The 21,030-nt window shown below is 39.4% G+C and overlaps 1 protein-coding gene across 4 annotated transcripts in view; it reads left to right on the plus strand.

Annotated features, from left to right (window-relative positions):
- Nucleotides 1-21,030, plus strand: part of LOC126260517 (protein abrupt-like) — a 267,219-nt gene that overhangs the window by 68,456 nt on the left and 177,733 nt on the right. For 3 of the 4 annotated variants that reach the window (XM_049957852.1, XM_049957860.1, XM_049957873.1), the window contains exon 6: nucleotides 18,344-18,430. In XM_049957852.1, the coding sequence (XP_049813809.1) occupies nucleotides 18,344-18,430 (87 nt within the window). Of the gene's footprint in view, nucleotides 1-18,343; nucleotides 18,431-18,630; nucleotides 19,206-21,030 lie in introns of those variants that run through there. The other variant, XM_049957868.1, reaches the window with a different exon arrangement.

Consider the following 21,030-nt stretch of genomic DNA (forward strand, 5'->3'; position numbering starts at 1 on the left):
TGATATAGAAGCAGGAGCATAAGATCTGTGCCCTTCAGGTGCAGTTACAATATACGAAGGAGGAACTAGATAGGTTGAGGAGGGTGAAGGATGCTGGGGAATGGGGACTAGCAGTTGGCATGAAGGCAGCTAGGAGGAGGTGGTATTCGGACAGTTGTACTTTGCATATATTCAATAGATTTGTCCAACTGTCAGAGTCGAGTGGAGAGGAGCTTCTTGTAGCTGTAGGTGTAGGAAACATGCAGCAGTCCTCAGCAGTTAGGAGGCCCAAGTCAGTTGCAAAGTCTAACAGAACGGAGGTGGTTCTGCTGCTAGGTAGTTCACATGGTAGAGATGTGGGCCAGCAGTTGCAGGATGTGTTGGGGAGTGAGTACCAGGTCACCAGCATTGTGGAGCTTAGTGCAGGTTTAGTTCAGGTGACTGACAGCATAGGAGAGTTATGTAGGAATTTTACGGAGGAGGATCAGGTAGAGATAGGGGGTGGAGCAGAGAATAGTCTTGATAGGGACGGGGAATATGATGTAGGTGGTGACCTGGTAAATATAGCTATTTAAACTGGTGGCACTAATGTGCATTTCGTGCAACTGTTTCAGCGTCATGATCAGCCTCATCTTAATGCAGCTGTTGGCATTTTAACATGGGGCTGGAGAAGGGACTGATGGCAGAGGGCATGCAGTGTGTATACGACCTGGGAGATCCGGGGAAAAACCCAGGAATTTTTTCATCCGGGAGAAAACCAGGAAAAACCCGGAAATATTTTAGAATTCCAGGCATTTTTCATTGTTTTAGTTTTCAGTTAAATTTTTGTGATTTTGACTGGTAATAATCAATACTCTAACAAAGGATATTACTGTATCGCGCTTCTGCAGAATAATACTGCAGCAACAATAATACTGCAGCAACAAAACATGAACGAGAGGGGAAAAAAACGAAAATAGAACTTAAGTTGCAAAGGAAATGTGCCATATACAACAACAAAAAATGCCGCTCAGACAAGTGTCTGCCAGCAGCAATATGTGTCGAAGGCTTTAGGAAGACTATCCAATCTTCTTATCAATAAATTGCCTCCGATGAGCGTGACGTGACAACTGTTTACATTAGATTCGTGTGAGCAGTTGTGGGCAGGCTCTTGCGCATGCACAGTGGAGTCACATATGAGTAGTACCTTCTCCCACTTCTGACTACAGATGTGTGATTGGGCGCCACTACCTAGTATTGTCCCGGTTCAGAAATATCATAGATCCGGGGCTGATGCACAGAGCAGTCTGAGTTGTAGTCGGGAGGTGGGTAGTCTCCACGTGACCTGTGTTTACGTTTAGTGATGTCGCTGTGTCCTCTTCACTTATTGCTCTCGCATCAAATGAAAACAAAACAGATTTCTGTGGCCAGGAGCTGCCAAATGAATTAAAATATGTTCGCATGGTTACGGAAGGCTAAAATATGATACTAGTTTCAGATTTTATTTCCACCTTTCTGACAATCAGGTATTAATTGCCTTGCAGAACAATGAAGCTATTTTTGTCGGTTTGCTAAAGGGATTTGGCTTTTATTAATCTTTTCCACTGAGGCAGTCAATTTATTTGAAATGAAGTGTTTAATTTCACACTGTTGGCTAGTTTCAACTGTTCACTGCATTTTAAGTGCACGTTTTCCATCTACTAGCTCGTGTGGCATTATGCTGTTATAAAGAGCCAAACATGAGATAATATAGTACTGGTACTCCAAGAAAATTTACATCTCAATCTGGACATACGAATGTGCACTTTAAGCTGAATTATGCATTTTAGTATGGTTCACGGAATTCTGATGCTCTTGAAGTATCCTCTCATGTCTTGTTTCTTTAATGACATAATGCAAGATCTTTTAATATTTTACACGTATGAACATACTGGCTTCCTGTGTCATCGTAGCTGCCACAAGCATAGTGACTCCTGTTATCTGGCGCTCTGTGGCAACTGCTGAAACGAACCAATTTCTAACAGGTAACAGGAAAATATTGCAAATGGTGGTTTGAAAAGAGTTACTTTCAAAGTAAATGTCCTTTTACGTAAGATGAACTACTTGCAAGAACGTATGATTAATTTCTTAAATCACAGAGCGTTTGACTCTCATTGAAAAATCAACTTTCTGAGGATGACCACCTAGAAGAATTTGGAACTCAGAAGATTAGACATTTACGCCGTTACTAAAAATTTTACTGGCACACTGTGTGATGTATCTTAAAGTGTAACACGCACAAAAAAGATCAGCATTATTTGTGGAAGCTTAGCTTCTCTTGCAGCTTATTAATCTTAGAGACCAATATTATATGTGAAAGCTTTGCTTTTCTTGTAGCAACACTATGTATATTAATTTAAACTATTAACTTTTCATATTTGTGTGTTTGCACTACTTAAAAGTGATCTTGCTATTGGCTGACTGCATCACGTGTCCTGTGCTGTCATCTGGCGAGATCATGTAACATGAGCTATGACTGGCTTACAAAAGTGTGTCGCAATCTCAATTTCAATGCTTCGGAAAGTAACATTCGGTGTTTGGTGCAATTCAAATTTATATCTTCGTAACACAAAAATATGCAGCGTACATGTTGCTGCGCTTCAAAGATCTTTCCAAAACGTGTTTTTTCCCCCCGAGTTTCGTTTTCTAAAGTCACGGGAAATTCTGCGTCAGTGTATAAAGCCATAAACATTCAAATGATTAATAAGTTTTACAGTGCCAAGGAAAAGTATACTGTCACTTAACATGGAAAAATTGTATTTTCACCCTGGAAATCCAGGAAAAATCCGTGAAATTTTTTTCCTTGTCCACGTTTACACCCTGGCATGGGTCACATTGCAGTGGTGCCAGTTTAGTCTATCAGTAGAGTGGGTTTCACTAGACATTGCCTTCACCTCAATAGGTATGGGAAGGGGAGGCTGGCAAAGCTTATAGGTGACAGTGTAGTGGGTGGTGGTGGTATCACTCGTGGAAACATTCCTGTAGTAGTTGGTGTTAGAACTGCACCTTTTGTAGACTGAAGTCAGCTGATAGGCATAGGAAGTCCCTCTAGCTAAGGAATCACCTTAAGAGGACATCATGTTTCCAAGTAGAGAAGGAATTAGCATGTTTCATCAAAATATAAAATGATTAGGGATGAAGTTAGTGAACTGCTTATAGAGGTTGACTCTGAAATTATTGGTATATAGGAGCACCTCTTGAATAACTTGACAATTCAGAGGCTTCCTTTACCAGGATACAGATTAGCTGGCTGTTTTTCAAGGAGATCCTTGCGGATTGGAGAAGTGGCAATATATGTAAAAACAGTATTCCTTTTGAGGCCATAGACACATCACGGCACTGCACACATATTTGAATGTTGTACAGGGGCAGTTGAATTTAGTGAATCTGAACTTCTGTCTTTTATTGTTTATAGGTCCCCTAACTCTGACTTCAGAGCATTTCTGCTCTAGGTAGAGAGGGTTCTTGATTTCATTTTTTGGGAAGTACCAGAAATTAGCTGTATGTGGTGACTTCATTATTAATTTTGTATATGATTGTGCAAGAAAAAAAGGATGTTGGTAGATCTCCTAAATTCATATGGTCTGATGCAGACTGTTTTGTCCAACTAGGGTGCAGGGGAAACGTAGCATAACCATAGACAATATCTTTGTTTGTTCTTCATTACTAGATGGGCGTTCTGTTAATAAAAAGGTGAATGGCCTTTCAGACCATGATGCACAAATTTTAACACTAAAAGGCTTTTGTATTCAAACAAATGTCATTTAATTATAAACTATGTTGGAAAGTTAATCCAACGGCAATAGTGTGTTTTTTTAAACTTCGTCAAGTAGCGAGAGTGGCAGGATGTTTATAGTGCCCATTACATAGATGACAAATATAATGCTTTCCTTAAAAAAATTTCTCATGGTCTTTGAGAGATGCTTTCCATTAAAATGATCTAAATGGGGTAGTAGCAGTAAAAGGCAGCCTGGATGGCTGACTGGTGCGATAAGGATATCATGTAGAACAAAGTTGGAATTACATCAGAATGTTAGAAGCAGTCACAATCAAGCTACAGTAGCCCATTACAAACAGAATTGTAAGATTCTTAAAAATGTTATTAGGAGGCAAAGAGTATGTGCTACACAAATAGAATAGCTAATTTATAGGATAAAATTAAAACCATATGGTCTGTTGTGAAAGAAGTGTCTTTTCAGCAGCACAAGGTCAATGATATAAAGCCAGTTCGTACTAGAAATATTTCTGTTGCTGATAAATCAGATATATGTACAGTATTTAACAATCATTTTCTGAGCAATGCTGGTGAATTAAATAAAAATTTAGTTTCTACAGGGAATCTTATTACTTTTGGGAAATGCCTTTCCGAGATTGATGTCTGAAATACTCCTTTGTGATACAGACAAGGGGGAGTTGAGTCAATAATTAAATCAATGGAGACTAAGGACTCTCATGGATATGATGGAGTGCCTAGCTGAATATTAAAGTACTGTGCTGCACGTGTTAGCCCTGTATTTAGCTACATTTGTAATTTTTCCTTTAGGAATGATCATTTTCCTGAAAGATTAAAGTACTCAATAGTAAAGTTGCTTCATAAAAAGGGAGAAAGGGATAATCAAGACAATTTTAGACATATTTCTAAGTTATTGAAAAGGCTGTGTTTGTAAGGATAATTGATCATTTCATATCACACGATCTGCTATCATATGTGCAGTTCGTCTTTAGAAGTCATTTACCAACTGCTATAGTCTCTTTTCTCTGTGAGGTACTGGATGGGTTAAATAAAACGTTTCGAATGCTAGACATGTTTTTTGATTTAACTAAGGTGTTTGATTGTGTTGAACGCAAAATATTGCTCCAGAAGTTGGACCACTTACGGAATAAGTGGAGTTCACCTCTTACTTTAACAACAGAGGCAAAAGGTCATTATTCACAGTGTTGAGAATGGCTGTGATACGGGGTCTGAGTGGGTATGGTCAAATGGGGGTACCCTAGGGATCAGTGTTGGGGCCACACCTGTTCCTTATTTATATAAATGATATGCCCTCTAGTATAAGGGTAACTCTAAAATAGTTTTGTTTGCTGATGACATTAGCTTGGTAGTAAAGGATGTTGTGTGTGACATTGGCTCGGATTCAAGTAGTGCAGTTCATGACATAAGTTCATGGTTTGTATAAAATAAACTAATGCTGAATCACAGTAAGACTCAGTTTTTACAGTTTCTAACACACAGTTCAACAAAACCCAAAGTTTTAATTTCACAGAATGGGCATATAATTAGTGAAACTGAACAGTTCAGATTTCTTGGTGTTCAGATAGATAGTAAATTCTTGTAAAAAACCCATGTCCAGGATGTTTTTCAAAGACTTAATGCTACCATTTTTACTATTTGAATGGTATCTGATGTAAATGATCATTTGACACAAAAATTAGTCTACTGTGCTTATTTTCATTCACTTAGGTTTTATGGTATTATATTTTGGGGTAACTCTTCCCATTCTAAAAGGATATTTTCGGCTCAGAAATGGGTGGCTCAGGCAATAAGTGGTGGAAGTTCGCGAACCTTTTGTTGACCATTGTTCACTAACATGGGTCTTTTGAAATTGGCCTCTCAACATATATATTTTTTTAGTGTCATTTCTTGTTAACATATCAACTTATTCCAAAGAATAAGCAGCTTTAACTCTGTTAATACTCAGCAGAAATCCAACCTACATTCGGATCACACTGCCTTAACTCTTGTGCAGAATGGTGTGCAGTATACTGCTGCATCCATTTTCAATAAGCTACCACAAGAATTCAAAAATCTTAGCAGTAATCCACGCACTTTCAAATTGAAACTGAAGAGTTTCCTCATAGGTCACTCCTTCTATTCTGTTGAGGAGTTCCTTGAAAAATTAAGGTGTTTTTTACTTATGGCATGACTTTTTTTGGGTTCATAAACATTTTATTTTCATCTCATATTACTTTTATGTTGTAATTTCATGTACTGTCATGTTCCATGACCTTGGAGATTTGCTCCTCAATTTGGTCCTACGGAACATGATGTGTAAGCAAATAAATAAAGTCAACGACTTGGAGATAATAAATGCCTATTCTATTCTATTCTGTTTGACAGAAAATTTGGTTGAGGTAAGGTAGGCATTGGTGTAATAATGAACTAGAAAATAGGAATTTGGGTGAACTACTATGAACAGCTTAGTGAAAGGATTGTCATAGTCAAACAGTAGAAAATCTGGGATGGAATAACAACAGTGGATAAAGATAGATCACTACTCACCACATATGCGAGGCATCAAATGACATTTAAATGCAGATTAAGCTATCAGACAGAATCATTCTCCCCCCCCCCCCACCTCTCTCTCTCTCTCTCTCTCTCTCTCTCTCTCTCTCACACACACACACACACACACACACACACACACACACACACATATTGTCACTGTTGTCTCCAGGTTTCCAGATCCAACATTTCACACTCCAACTCTTAGATTGCAAGAAGTTTTAAGTTTAGCTATTTCTGATGATGTCATTGTCCTTGGAAAATACTTTTTTTTTCTTCAAAATATTCTAGAGAATGTCTTGAACATTTGATTCAGAGCTGTTGCTCTGTGCCATTTGTGACACGAAGAGATTGACACACTGCGACAGCACGTCCACTATTTACCACTGTCTGCTCGGAACTGGTATTTTAATCATTTGCTGTTGCATTTCTGCAGCTTTTGCAGTTTGCAGTTGCACATTTCTGAGCATTTTAAAACAAGTAGATAATATTTGCATCACTTTGTATCGTACCAAGATCTGACTGATTATTTGCGTGCATTTTTTTTTCAGGTCGTAATTCATTGTAGGCAACTGCATGATCTGCAAAAAGTCTAAGGATGCTATCGATATTACTTGCTAGATCACTAATATATAACATGAAGAGAGAGAATCTCAACACACATCTGTAACATCCAGCTGAATTTACATTGGAATGGTTTAGTGATTAAGACAATGGACTCGCGTTCTGGAAGACTAAGGCTCAAATACCTGTCCAGCTATCCAGATTTATGTTTCCTAAATCACAAAAGCTGGAAATCAGAAAGGTTCCCTTTTTAGGGTGTGGTCAGTTTCTTTCCTTGTTGTTCCCCAGTCTGAGAATGTTCTTGCTATCTAATAATCAGAAGCTTATCCTACCCCATCAGAAGCCGGCCACCTGGTAAAGCAGTCCTGTCAATAACAACTCTGCTGCAAACAGTGAACAGGCTTTTATGTTGGTATGACCACCAGCGTGCTATCCTGCAGGATAAATGGGCACCACCAAACTGTTGTCAAGAACAAAGTTGACCACCAGGTGGCACAACATGCTACTGAGCACTAAGCACCACCTGCTCCGTTTCAATTTCTGCTTCACAATCTGAGCCATCTGGATCCTTCCCTCCACCAACAGCTTCTCTGAACTACGCAAATGGGAGTTATCCTCACATCACATCCTTACTTCCGTGATCGCCTTGTACTCAATCTCAGGTAACCCATTGTTTCCACACCATTCACCCAGGAGTTTCCCCTTCCTCTATCCTGTTGTCAAAAACTAGCATTGTCACTGCTAGTCTAGACAACATCATGTAGGGGCATAGGTGAGAGAGAGAGAGAGAGAGAGAGAGAGAGAGAGAGAGAGAGTGTGTGTGTGTGTGTGTGTGTGTGTGTTTTACTCTAGCTCATCAAAGGATAACTCCGAAATCATGCAAGTTTTCTTTCCTTTGTTGGTGCATATCGACAACTCAGCACTTCTGCTTTAACCCTAAAGTGTCACCATTTACAAGATCTTACTTACAACATTAATAATAAAAAATACAGAGTTTTGCTCTTCATTGCTGCACACACTAAGGGTACCCACTGATGACTTCTGGACCATGAAGGTAGTGCTATGCCCTTTGCATAACACTAGCCTGTTCGGACAATCTATTTCTGGGCCACTGACATTAAAGTATACTCCATGTCTCCTTCCTGTCCTTCCCTTTGTCAAAGATATTACTACGATGCACTTTACTAGATGCTGAAATATGACTTCTTTGGAAATGCAGTAAACCATGATCATGATAAAAATGTGACAGGTTGTTTTAGTTAACCCCTTCTGTTATTACCCACTACTGAGTCCTCCAAGTAATCTTTACTTGTGTACTCTGCATTAGTTATGAAGAAGGCTTTAGCTACCTTTTTGAACAAATGTACTTAAGTAATGTTTTTGTTTTTCATTTTTTGGGCAATTTATTATACAGTTTCATTCCCTGATGTATAATACTGTTTTGTGCTTTGTTTCTTTTTTCTTAGTCTGTGGTAAATGTAAGTTCATACTGACTCTTGTTCCATAATTATGAGTAGAACTAAAATTGGAACACTGCCCTGATAGGCATCACAGATTGTTGTATGTACTCATGTGGTGCAGTGAGGATGCCCAGTTTTCTAAATAGCTCTTTACAAAGAGCCTGTCTACTGCTTATAATTATTATTCTTATGGCCCTTTCCTGCAGTTTAAAAACGGTGACAATGTTTCATGCCTTTGATCACCAGAAAAGACTCTCATAGCTAAGAATTGATTGTACATAGGAGTAGTATATCATGACAAGACAGTTGGCTGCTACAAATTGATGATAATACCCTAAGAACATGTAAAATGCCGATGACATTCTTTTTGTCAGTGTCTTTGTGTCCTCATTCCACATTAATTGATACTCAATATTCATCCCTAAAACTTTTGTGCTTGTTACACAATCTGTAGATTCATCATCTATGGTTAACGTGACAAGTTGTTTTCCGTCTTTCTACTGATATGCACTCTGTACATCTCCTTTATGTTCAGTGCCAATTTATTATGTGCTGCCAAACCATAAACATCTGTTTTGCTTTCTATACTAGGAGCTCTGGCATTTTATCAGTGACCATGACGTTGCTTTCATCAGGAAAGAGAACATTTTCTCCGTGTCTGATACTACCTGGTAAACATTGATATAGATTAAAAATAGAACTGGAGCCAATACGCTACCCTGAGGAACACCTATGTTTATTTTTTAAAGGACATCCTATTCACCATTGACTGTAGAAATTATTCATTTTCCAATTGCAATTTCGGACTTTAAGCCATTTCCATGTGGTCCTGCAAAAGCTAAAAGAATACATAAATGAATTACAGTGTGTATATACAGAACTGCATAAACATGTCATGCAGACAGAAGTACAATATGTGTGTGTGTATTTCTTGTTTGACAGTTGTTTTACAAAAAAATTATCAGCAGATGGGCGGACTATCTCTACCTTTTGCACCCTTTGTATCAGTTAAGACAGGAACCATTTGTTCGCTGTATTCCTCATAGTCAGTGCTTCTAGTTTGTTTAGCAATATTTAATAGTCAAACATATGAAAAGAGTTGGACAAGTCTAAGAACATGCCTGAAACAAGTCATCCTTGTCAAAAGCTTCAAGTATCACTTTTGTGAACTCGGTAACAGTCGATATTGTACTTTTTCCACTTCAGAAACCAAACTGTGCTTTGTTAAATATCAGGTAACTAATTAGTCGATCCTTCAGAATAGAGTAAATGATTTTTGGAAAACAAGACAGTAGTGAAACTGGCCAGTAGTTTTCAGTACTTTCTGCATTGTCTTTCTTTTTACTAAAGGATAACTTGTGCATGCTTTAGGAACTCTGGAAAAATACCTGAATTGAAGGACTCATTTATTATCTTTGTTAATCAGATTTGTATGCGATCATACACCTCTTCAGAACAGAGACATTACTCTCATCTAAACCAGCTAACTTCTTGTTTTTTAATTTCTTTACTGTTTTCCAGACGTCTAGCTGTGTTGTGGGAAATGCAGTTACATGTTTCATAGATCATTTGAACGATTCTCTTATTGAAATGATGTGAAATGAGTCAGTTTACATGGTGTATATATACTTGATTGGTGTCAACATTAATGAACGCATTTTTTCATTACTGGTTTCATCCTCAGTACCTGTTTTAATATACTATTCTCCACATATTATTACATTTGTTTTGGGGGTGAGACTCTTTCCAGAACGTTGGTTAATTTGTTTAGGAAAACGCCCACATCACCACTAGGTGAGTGGAACACACACACAGAATAATTTACTACTTATAGGTGTCTAGCTTTGTTAGTTCAACGGCTGCCAATCAAAATGTTTATCCATACCAATTGCAATCAGATCATCTGTAGCTTTAAAATATGTGCCAACTCTGGTATAAATACATGATCTCCTTACATTTAATGTAGTTCTACAGCAACAACTAGCATGTTCATGTGATGACAACACTATATGCTGCAATTCACTATCTCTACCCCAGTGCTCTGTAATGCATTCCACCACACTGGTCAAACATTGTAATTCAGCTCCAAGCCGGTGTATGTTATTTGTAATGAACTACATATTTTGGTGAATAATAGATACTTCCTAACAAATTTCTGTGGTGTTTGTGCACACTGAAGTGGAACAATCTATCTTCCGGACACACCGTGAAAAAAATCCCTAAAGTGGTAGAGATAGTTACAGAAGAGCGGAACCTATTGTTGTGGTTTATCCTAAAAGAGCCCTAGCCATTCTACCTGTTACAATAGGTGTTTGACCGTGTGTGGTCCCACACCCACCTGCAATACTCTCACTAATCAACTCCATCCTTTCCCGGTCCTGTTGAGGTACAGACCATATTTTGTGTAGCCCCACCTCCCAATAGTCCCCAGTGATACCAATTTAGTGTGCACCCGATCAACAATTGTCAACGCCACCTCCTCCTTTGTAGTGACTTGCCAAACACCAGTGCCAAGACAAGGCCGATTGTACCACTGGAACAGACCAGCCATGCCCACATTGATGCCACCAGTTAGGGAAATTATCTTACTCAGGTCACCACCAATGTTGTATGCCCTGTCCCTACCCAGAGCTGTTCCCTGCCCCATCCATTATCACTACCTGATCCTCCTCTGTAAAATCCATACACAAAGGCCCTAAACCTTAACCTAGAACCAACTAGCCCATCACATGGCTTGAAAATGCTGGTTAGCTGATACCGTTCTCCTAACTTCTCCTGTAATTATAGGCCTACATCTCATTCAAGACTGCTGCCAGCAGCAGTACTCACTCTTCCTAACATTTGTGCTCTTCCTAGCCTTCCTATATACGCATAGTGTCTGCTGCACATTCACCACAAACATTCCCTTCTTCTACACCATCTTAGACTTTTGCCCTCCCCTCATCTCTGGCTGCTGGAACTTGATTACATCCTCCTGCTAGCCTACCTACCAACTGCCAGTTCCCAATCTTCCCCCCCCCCCCTCCCCCGCTGCCCTCCGCACCACTTATTTCTTTTGTCCTCACTAAGTCTGATCTTGATCCAAATGTGGCTGAAGAGCACAGAATTTACTTTCCTGCTCCTCTATCACACTATTATTGTTGCATATTTTACAGTTCCAGGAGATGACCTCAGTGATGTTCCCATAGTTCTCCCCACTACATTCCCCAAGTGAAGCCACTTGCTGCTCCCACAGTGCATCCCACTACTTACTTTCCTATGACAACTCCCACAGTTTCCACTCATGGTCAAACAAACATCTAAAAAAAAAAAAAAAAAAAAACTGCAAAACTAAAGGAATAGAATGAGATTTATTATGTTTACTTCACTATAAAAATAATGTAACATCTGACAATGTGTTGCCTTTGTTATTGGCATGAGCTCTGTTATATAAACAAAAATGTTAGACAGAAGTCACACATTACGGAAATTCAAACATGACATATTTCGTAAGTGTTATGCAGAAATGCCAATTCTCCATTCGAGCAACAACAAAAAAAGACACAAGTGCAGCTCCTCACAGCAAAAGGTATGTATAGATATACATGCAGATGTGTGCAGTTCATTGTAAGTGTTTAGTTCAGTATGTAAACTTAAATAAAACTATTGGAAAAACACTATACAGGCAAACCTTCAGGGCAATAACCACAAAATATACTGCAAAAGCTCTTAAAAATGTGAAACATGTAAAAAAAGAACACAGATACAATAAAAAATATCATCAAAACTTATGTTTTAATGAGTAGTATAATTGCACTTGTCGCTTGGCCACAATCTTGCCAAAAGTCTTTGTTGAAAGTCTCCTTTATAGGAATTTTGTGGTAGAGATTCTCAGCAATTTCCACTGAAATACTAAGACTATGATTTCCTGCACTAAGAAAAGGCTGCTTTCAAATTCTGGCAATGTGTCTTCACTGTTGATTTTAATGATCTGGTGCTATTTATAATACGTATACATCTTTCTGAGTGATTTGTTATCTTGCTTTGGAGATGAAGCAGATACATGATGAAATGCTGAATTGGAATGTTCATAAAGTTGTGTTGATAACTACTATCCTATATTTCTCTTGTACCAATACTTTCGAAAATAGTAGAAATTGCTTGTACCAGCAAATTTGCCAATATTTCACCTGCAGTGGAACTCTGATAAATACTGGTATGGTTGCATATATATGCTTGAAGCACTCTTTTATGTTCTTCCAGTTGTACCATTCACATCAGTTGTTCTGTTTCTTGTTATGTGGAGAGCCATGAGAGGCTGATTTCTGTTATTGTACAGATGTTTATGAATAAAGCCTTATTTGTTACTTGGATTGGTTTTGTGTATTGCTTGGTTACTACATGACTGGCAACATGTTTGGAATGATTTCCATGTGTGCTGTCTCTCAAGTGCGGTTTCGTCAAGTTCGTCGCTTATGGACACCGTACTACCGGCCGTAATTGAGCAGCTTACTTTGGCAATGACCACTTTGTCGGTTTCCATTGACAGACAGGTACCATTCCACCGATCCGTCCACCCACTTTTCCTCCTTATGATGATTCATCTGAGGTTTGTAATCTTATGAAAAGAGACTAAGACAGAATTTTTTGGTTTTCAGCATGACAGACTTGAATTTGTGCTCTGCCTTCTTCGTCTCAAGGGTTCCACCTAAAGCTTGTCCCTGTGCAAGAACCGGCAATTTTTTTTTAAATCACATGAGCAGTTTCCTGTCCAACTACAATCGCAAATGAACACGTCATAGTGACGTGAGTTGAATTCTACTGATGCCACAAGAAACCAAATCAGTCATAGATGGTCTGGGCAGCCAAACTTCATGGTCTTATCCATAAGTGTCAGTTCATTACTGGTTGTGCAGACTCTATGGTGCACACCACAATTATCTATTTAGCTCCAGACAATGAAGTGCACAAGAAGATTTTGTTCTATTGAAAACCTCCTTTTGGTGGAAGTTTTTCAAATAGCACAATCTTTTGAAGTTTCTCGAGCAGTGGGTGATCAAATTGAAGTGTGGGGTGTTGTGGCATTAATGTCACAAGATGGGCCCACTATGATGACAGATAGCTTTCATAAGGAAGCAGGAGTGGCGGCTGGGCTGTTTATGATGCTTGCCAGAAGAAACACCACATCGCCTCTGTGTGTCTTTCGCCAAAGGCTGCTCAGGGTTTGGACAAAGACCTTCACTGTTTGACTCTTAATACTTCTGACTTCTTCCAAGTTGTTTATTGAGTTAAGTGTTTTTTGCCAAGTGCTCTGGCTACAGGTTGACACAGGTGCTGCAGCGATGTCATTGAATTATCAAAATTTTGCGAATTTTGGCTCACTTCCATTGACACCAGTCACACGGAAGCTGGTCAGTTATAACAAACAGAACATTGCGCTGTTGGGACAATTTATGGCACCTACCTCTTACAAGTCAGCATTCGTTCCATTGCATTTTTGGTGGTTGCGGTGCCGGCATTCAGAACTTGTTTGGGATGGACTCATTTCAGGCATTTGGATTTTCTGTCACTGACACAGTTCACCTTGTGTCCAGTTAGGTACTGTATTCTCAGTTGCAAACATTGTGTGAAGAGTTTTAGGGCTTGTTTTTGGAAGTTATAGGGTTTGCTACAAACTTTTCTGCTCAAATTTCTTTGAAATCCATGGTTTGGACTCATTTTTGTTGTGCATGTCCTGTTCCTGTCACCATGAAAGCTCAAGTGAAAGCAGAATTGGACAGTCTTCAATCTCTATGGGTGGTGCAACTTGTTATGGATAGTGAATGGTAATCTCTGCTGGTTGTAGTTCAGAAGCCATCAGGGAAACTTCGCCTATGTGGTGACTTCAGTACTACTGTCAAAACATGTCGATTGCGGATACTTATCCTCTCCCTCACCAGAAGGAACTATTGACGAAAATATCGGGTTGCCAGTACTTTTCTAAAATTGATTTGTCTGAAGCATATCTCCAGGTTCCTGTGGACAAAGAATCTTTGTGAATTATGGTTATAATACTCGTTTTGGTCTCTATCAATATTTGTGCCTTCCGTTTGGTGTCACCAGCACCCCTGCTATTTTCCAATTATTTTTAGAACAATTGACTATGCCTGTCCCAGGTTGCATTAATTATGTGGATTATATTGTTGTCTGGGCTCCTCCACAGCTAATCACTTGAAAAAAATTGTGCGCTTTGTTTTCTGTCTTACAATCTGTAGACCAATGGTGTAATCTTGCAAAATCTCGTGTTTTTCAACCTTCTGTTGTGTATTTGGGTTCGAGGTCTAATGAGATGTGGTTTGCCCTCTTCCAGACCACATCTCCCATTATGTCTATGCCTCGCTTGTCCACAAAGGAGCTTAAGGCCTTCCTCGATAGCCTAATACCGTAAATTCATGCAGGGGGCGGCCACATTGAGCCACCTGTTGTATACGCTGTTATGCAACATTGTGCCTTTTTGCTGGAGCCCAGATTGCAAATGTTCTTTTCAAATGTTGAAATCCAAACTCCTCATGGCACATTGTTTAGCTGTGTTCTCTCCGGACCAGCACATAGTTTTTGCTTATCAATCCAGCTCAGCAGTGTTACTCTCATGGAAAAAGAGGCTCTTGTCATAGTCTATGCTCTCCGGAAATTTCATGTTTTTTTTCCCCTCTATAGTTTAAAGTTACACCTTATTACTGACCATAAACCCTTCATTTCCTTGTTTAACCTTCGCATTTCCTTTCCTTTTAAGGCAGCACACCATCTACAGTTCTGAGTGCTGTTCTTGTCTCACTACAATTACTAAATCCATTTTCAACCTACTTGTAAACATACCAATGTGAATGCCTTGTCCCGCCTTGCTGTGGACTCTGTTCCCAATTTTGATTGCGAAGAATTGCTTTGCTTCCATCTTGATTTTGAAAATGCAGGCCACAGTCGAGAGTTTCCCAATTACCAGCTCATGCACGGTAACTGTTGCCCGATTCTACACCAGGTGGTTCAGTTTCTTCAACAGGGCTGGGCAGATAAATCACCAGATTGGACTTCATATCCCCTGTTTTGGGTGGTGTTTTGCTGTTGTTGACAAAAGACCTAGTCCCATTCTGGACAAAAGACCTCTCTCGCAGAGTAGTCATTCCCACTGCGTTATGGGCGAGGTTCTACGCCTTCTCCACTAGGGCCATTGGGGAGTTCTGTGCACTAAACTATTAGCTAGGAGACAGGTTTTTTGGCCAAGGATTGGTGGCAAAATTGTTCATTTTGTCGTGGCTTGTGAGCAATGTACCCAACAACAGGCAGCTCCCAGGGCATCCCTGTCCCCCTGTCCCACTCCCTGCCAGCCTTGGGAACACATTCCTGTAAACAATGAAAGTCTCTTCTTGAATTCCTGTTGGCTCACGGTTGTGGATGCATTTTCCTGGTTTCCTTACATTCTCATGTTTGTTTCTACATTGGCGGAGGTCACAATTCTTACGATTTTGATGTTTTTTTTTATATTTAGGGGTTGCCCTGTGCTGTAGTTTCTGATAATGGGTCCCAGTTCGTTTCTCACACCTTTCAGATGTTTTGTTCCTGTCATGGCATTCATCGTGTCATGGCTCCCTCAACCAAACGGCAAGGCAAAATGACTAATGCATGCATTCATGTCCCAAATGAGAAAGTTTGCTGTGGATTCTTCATCAGACGATGTCCTTCTCCGTTTTCTGAGCAACTCTATCTTCACGCCTACAGGGAGCTGAGCTTTACTATTTATAATTTATATTAAAGACCTGCCTAGTATCATGCTGTGGAAATCTGTTCTGTATGTTGTTGATACCAGTTTCATTGCAACTGCAAGTGACATAGAGGACCTAAAGGAGCAAAGCTGAGCCAACCATTCTAGTATCTGGTTTAAAGACAACGAATTAACTGTAACCAGAATAAAACTGAAAATGAAATTTTCAGATCATGCAGTACCGACAGTGACTGTACAGCTGTTAAACTTCTCAGTGTACAGTGTTTCCTTCTGAATTAACCTGAAACCTACACACAAATTCTTTATGCACTTAGTTATCAAGAGTAATACACCTGTTATATAAACATAGAGCATGTGTGAGTGAAAACATGATGCTCAGCTCCTATGCATTGTTTTCATGGCCACATAACATACTGCAGCTCCACGGGGGTAAAAAGAGTTTTTGTGTGGCAGAAAGAGGCTATCAAATTGTAGCAGGTATTTTCAAAAACAATGTATCTTGTAGGGTGCTTTTCGAGGTGTCATAAAAGTCCCATCAGTGTTTCTACTTAGTTGCCTAGTCTACACAGAAGAAAACAGAGAGAGCTATAAATTAAGGCAATCATTTCATTGTCACAATACATGTCACAAAGAAAAGATTGACCAGCCCTTTACAAGACTAAGGAAAACTCACAATAACTTTAAATATCTTGGAGTAAAACTGTTAATGCACTGCCACCAGAAGCACATAGTGCCTCATTAAAAGCCACTTTCTATCCCATAGAGGAATTTTTTGATTGTGCAAAAGATGATTTAAAATTTTAACTTAAACTCATTTATGTATGTACACAAATCCACCAGATCTAACCATTTTCTTTGTTAAAGATGTAGGAAAAGATAGATTGCTACTTACCGTAAAGGAGACATATCAAGTTGCAGACAGACACATGACTGCCAACTCTAGCATCTCGTGTGTGTGTGTGTGTGTGTGTGTGTGTGTGTGTGTGTGTATGTTTATGTTTATTGATGAAGGCTGTGGCCAAAAGCTACATGTGAGTGTATTTTTTAATTGTGCCTGTCTGCAACTTGCTGCGTCTTCTTTATGGTAAGTAGCACTCTATCTTTTCCTACATTGTTGATATTCGTACCTGGAGTTTCCATTGTTTAATTTTCCTTATTATTATTATTACACGTCTCATTATGTATTATTCAAGTTGCACTAACTATTAACATCAATAGCATGCAAAATGCTTGAAGATGAAATTAATAATAACAAAATCAAAAAAGTCTGAGAGCTTAAATGCCAGTAATGTGGCTGTCATTTTTATATAACCTTGTCTACACAGAAAATATCATATTTCTCCTATTCCAGAAGCTTGCGAAGAAACAGTAATAAAATGATGAAAGAGAGGTTGATAATGTTTCCGTTTCTTAACTGGGAGTGTTTGACAAAGAAGTGTTTTCATTATTATATTTTGATTTATAGGTGTATTTTGTATAGCCTCCGACTAGCATAGCAGTTTTCCTTCTTGTGTATGCTCTTACCATATTCTTATTTGAGGGAAAGTATTGTACTTAATTCTGTAAAGCCTGTCAGTTATCATTAAGTGCAAATTATACATATATATTAAAAAATTAAAGCTTTAGGAAGTTTGAAGTTGAGAAAATGTTCAGGTAGCCTAGGGGGGGAGAGAGAGAGGGAGAGAGAGAGAGAGAGGGGGGGGGGAGGCAGGCATCCTCTAATTCAGCAGAGCAGGTATCGTTTTGGATAACTCACTTGTAATTCCATAATTCCTATTGTACTTTTCTCTTCCATGAAAATTGCCTCTTCTAAACACTTGCCACATGTGTGAACTGTGCAAATTTTTCCTGTGTAGAATTTTATTTTCATCTTACTTGACAGTGGCGCGCCAAATAAAATAGTACAGTGATTAAGATGTTGGACTTTCTCTAAAGAAGATTGGGATTCAGATGCCAACTTTGGCCATCAAGATGCAGGTTTCCATGGTTTCCCTAAAGGAAATGTCCTGATTTATTCCTTTGAAAAGGCCATGGTGATGTTCCTTTTACAATTCAGGCTTGTGTGCTGTCTCTAATGACTATGTGGTTGGTGAAACATTAAATTGCAATCTCTTTTCCTTATTATTGTAATCCATATCTCTAGTATACAGTAGCATTACAACATGGAGAAGGCCCATAACAACTTATCCCTCAACCCTACACAGTTAACAATTATTTTTTATGGAAACATTTAATTTTATTTAAAGCAAATGTAGAGTTGCCCACCAGTACCTTATATTTGATAGGGAGTCTTATTATTTGCAGGTGGAATGGAGATGATTCCTGGAACATCCGCTGCACACAATTTCCTCTCAGACGTGTCAACACTGCCACAGGAGCCAGCTTCACAAGGTAAGTACCCAAATAAGACTCTGTCCTGACAAACTTAGTGTTACGTTTGACCCTGAGGGATATCCTGCCTGCTTTCCTGTTTTACTTGCCCTTCTCCTCACCAGCCGACACTTCCTGTCCATTTTCCCATGCGGGTGTCCCGGGGGTGCGGTTTGCAGGCGGGAGAGCTCTGACACGGTTGCTTGTTGTGTGTGTTACAGCAGCTGACCACCGCAAACTGCACTCCCTGGACCCGCGGCCGTGCCCCATCTGCTACCGCATGTACAGTAACCTGTCGAACCTGCGCCAGCACCTGCGCCTCATCCACAACCCCCAGACCGTGGCGTGCCCCCTGTGTAGCAAGCCGTTCAAGACAAAGCTGTACCTCAAGCGTCATCTCATGAGTTTCCACGAGCTGCTGTGTGGACCACCGAAACAACAGCAGCAGCCTCCACCACATGCTGTTCCTGCTACAGCAGCCAGCTCTGGTCTAGACTTCTTCCCTCCGCCACCACAGGTTGTTTTGTCTGAAGAGAAAGAGGAGTTTATTGGGGCCAATGGAGGTGGTGGTGGTGGTGGTGGTGGTAGTAGTAGTAGTGCATCCAACTTTCGTGCACCACCACCTCCATTTGCCTCCCAGGACTCTGTTTTTTCTGTTGCTCCCACAGCCAATAAGCAACCTGCCAACTAGTGAAATTGTTGCCTTCAGAAGTGACCCAGTTCTTTTTATTTCTAATACTGTTCATTATGTAATTAAAAAAATAATAGAGCATATTGCGTCCTCTGGATCATTTTCTCAGTCTGTGCTTAATGATAGATGATGCGTCAGAGGTTGATGATACTCCAGCTACTGTGTAGTATAATAGTGGTGCTCACTGTGCTGGTTGGTTCTGACCATGTCACTGTGGGGTTACTGATGTGCATAGTTGTGTAATAGGAGCCAGTTTTTTTTTTTTTTTTTAATGTATCGTAAAAAAAATGAAAGTGAGTAAAGAGTGCAGGGAGTAGTCTACCTACTTCCTGTTTTGTGCAATAAGCCTCTTGGCAACTTGTAATTGGTTATCCATCTTTGTATGCTTTACCATGTTTGGTCAAGATAAGAATTTTGTGTCTAGCACTGCATGACTTGGTGCAAGTTCATGGGGCATTGTGAGGGTAATTTTTTTTTTGTTAAATTTGTACCTATATACATTGAATTATGCACATAATCTGATGACTTGGATATATGAGTGTTGCCATAGGAGTAAGATTGAAAACTTTGGGAATGTCTTGAAGTTTACTCACTATACAAGTAATATTTTAGACTGAAACCAGTTTCCAGAAGTGCTTATACAAATTTTGTTTTGCCTCATCGTGTAACTATAGGAGAGAATAGTACAAGACTTGCAATTAAAGCAGCTTCAGTACTACAAGGTGTCTGGTTTGAGTTAATTTTACCAAAATTGGGGCAAAAATTACATGTCTTCTCTTCAGTTCTTCACAGTCTTTTGTAGTTTTCAGAATATCATTCCACAGTTTACATATTTTAGTGTAGATATGATTCTGGTGTTATTGGGAAATCTTAAGTAGCTCAGAATTGCTGGTTTTTTTATTTATATCTAAAAACAAAGATGATGTGACTTACCAAACGAAAGCACTGGCACGTCGATAGACACACAAACAAACACAAACATACACACAAAATTCAAGCTTTCGCAACAAATTGTTGCCTCATCAGGAAAGAGGGAAGGAGAGGGAAAGACGAAAGGATGTGGGTTTTAAGGGAGAGGGTAAGGAGTCATTCCAATCCCGGGAGCGGAAAGACTTACCTTAGGGGGAAAAAAGGACGGGTATACACTCGCGCACACACACACATATCCATCCACACATATACAGACACAAGCAGACATATTTAAAGACCTGCTTGTGTCTGTATATGTGTGGATGGATATGTGTGTGTGTGCGCGAGTGTATACCCGTCCTTTTTTCCCCCTAAGGTAAGTCTTTCCGCTCCCGGGATTGGAATGACTCCTTACCCTCTCCCTTAAAACCCACATCCTTTCGTCTTTCCCTCTCCTTCCCTCTTTCCTGATGAGGCAACAGTTTGTTGCGAAAGCTTGAATTTTGTGTGTATGTTTGTGTTTGTTTGTGTGTCTATCGACGTGCCAGCGCTTTCGTTTGGTAAGTCACATCATCTTTGTTTTTAGATATATTTTTCCCACGTGGAATGTTTCCCACTATTAATTTATATCATTAATTTGAACCCAACAATTTGGTTTTTTTTATTTGTTTGATATGTTTGTAAGGAGTAGGAGAGGAAGCCAAAACCAAGACCAATATGAAAAATGCATACCTGTGCATGTCTTGAATCCTCTTGTACTACGGATTGCAAAGTTCATGATTCTTCTTGTGTGATTTCTACCCAGCAGCAGGATCTTTTTGAGCTCCATAAATAATAGATTTTTAATCATTTACACAGAATTGTGCTTAAATGTAAGTGATGGATAAAAGTTAGTGAACTATTTGACTGATTGGGATATGCAGTTCTTTGATAATCAAAGAACTGTAATTGACGCCCAAGCAACTGGGAACTGACATGCATTGAGACTAGAAAATAATGCATTGATAATGGCTAGGCACTA

Source organism: Schistocerca nitens, chromosome 1 (genome assembly GCF_023898315.1).
Source record: "Schistocerca nitens isolate TAMUIC-IGC-003100 chromosome 1, iqSchNite1.1, whole genome shotgun sequence".
Lineage (NCBI taxonomy): Eukaryota > Metazoa > Arthropoda > Insecta > Orthoptera > Acrididae > Schistocerca > Schistocerca nitens.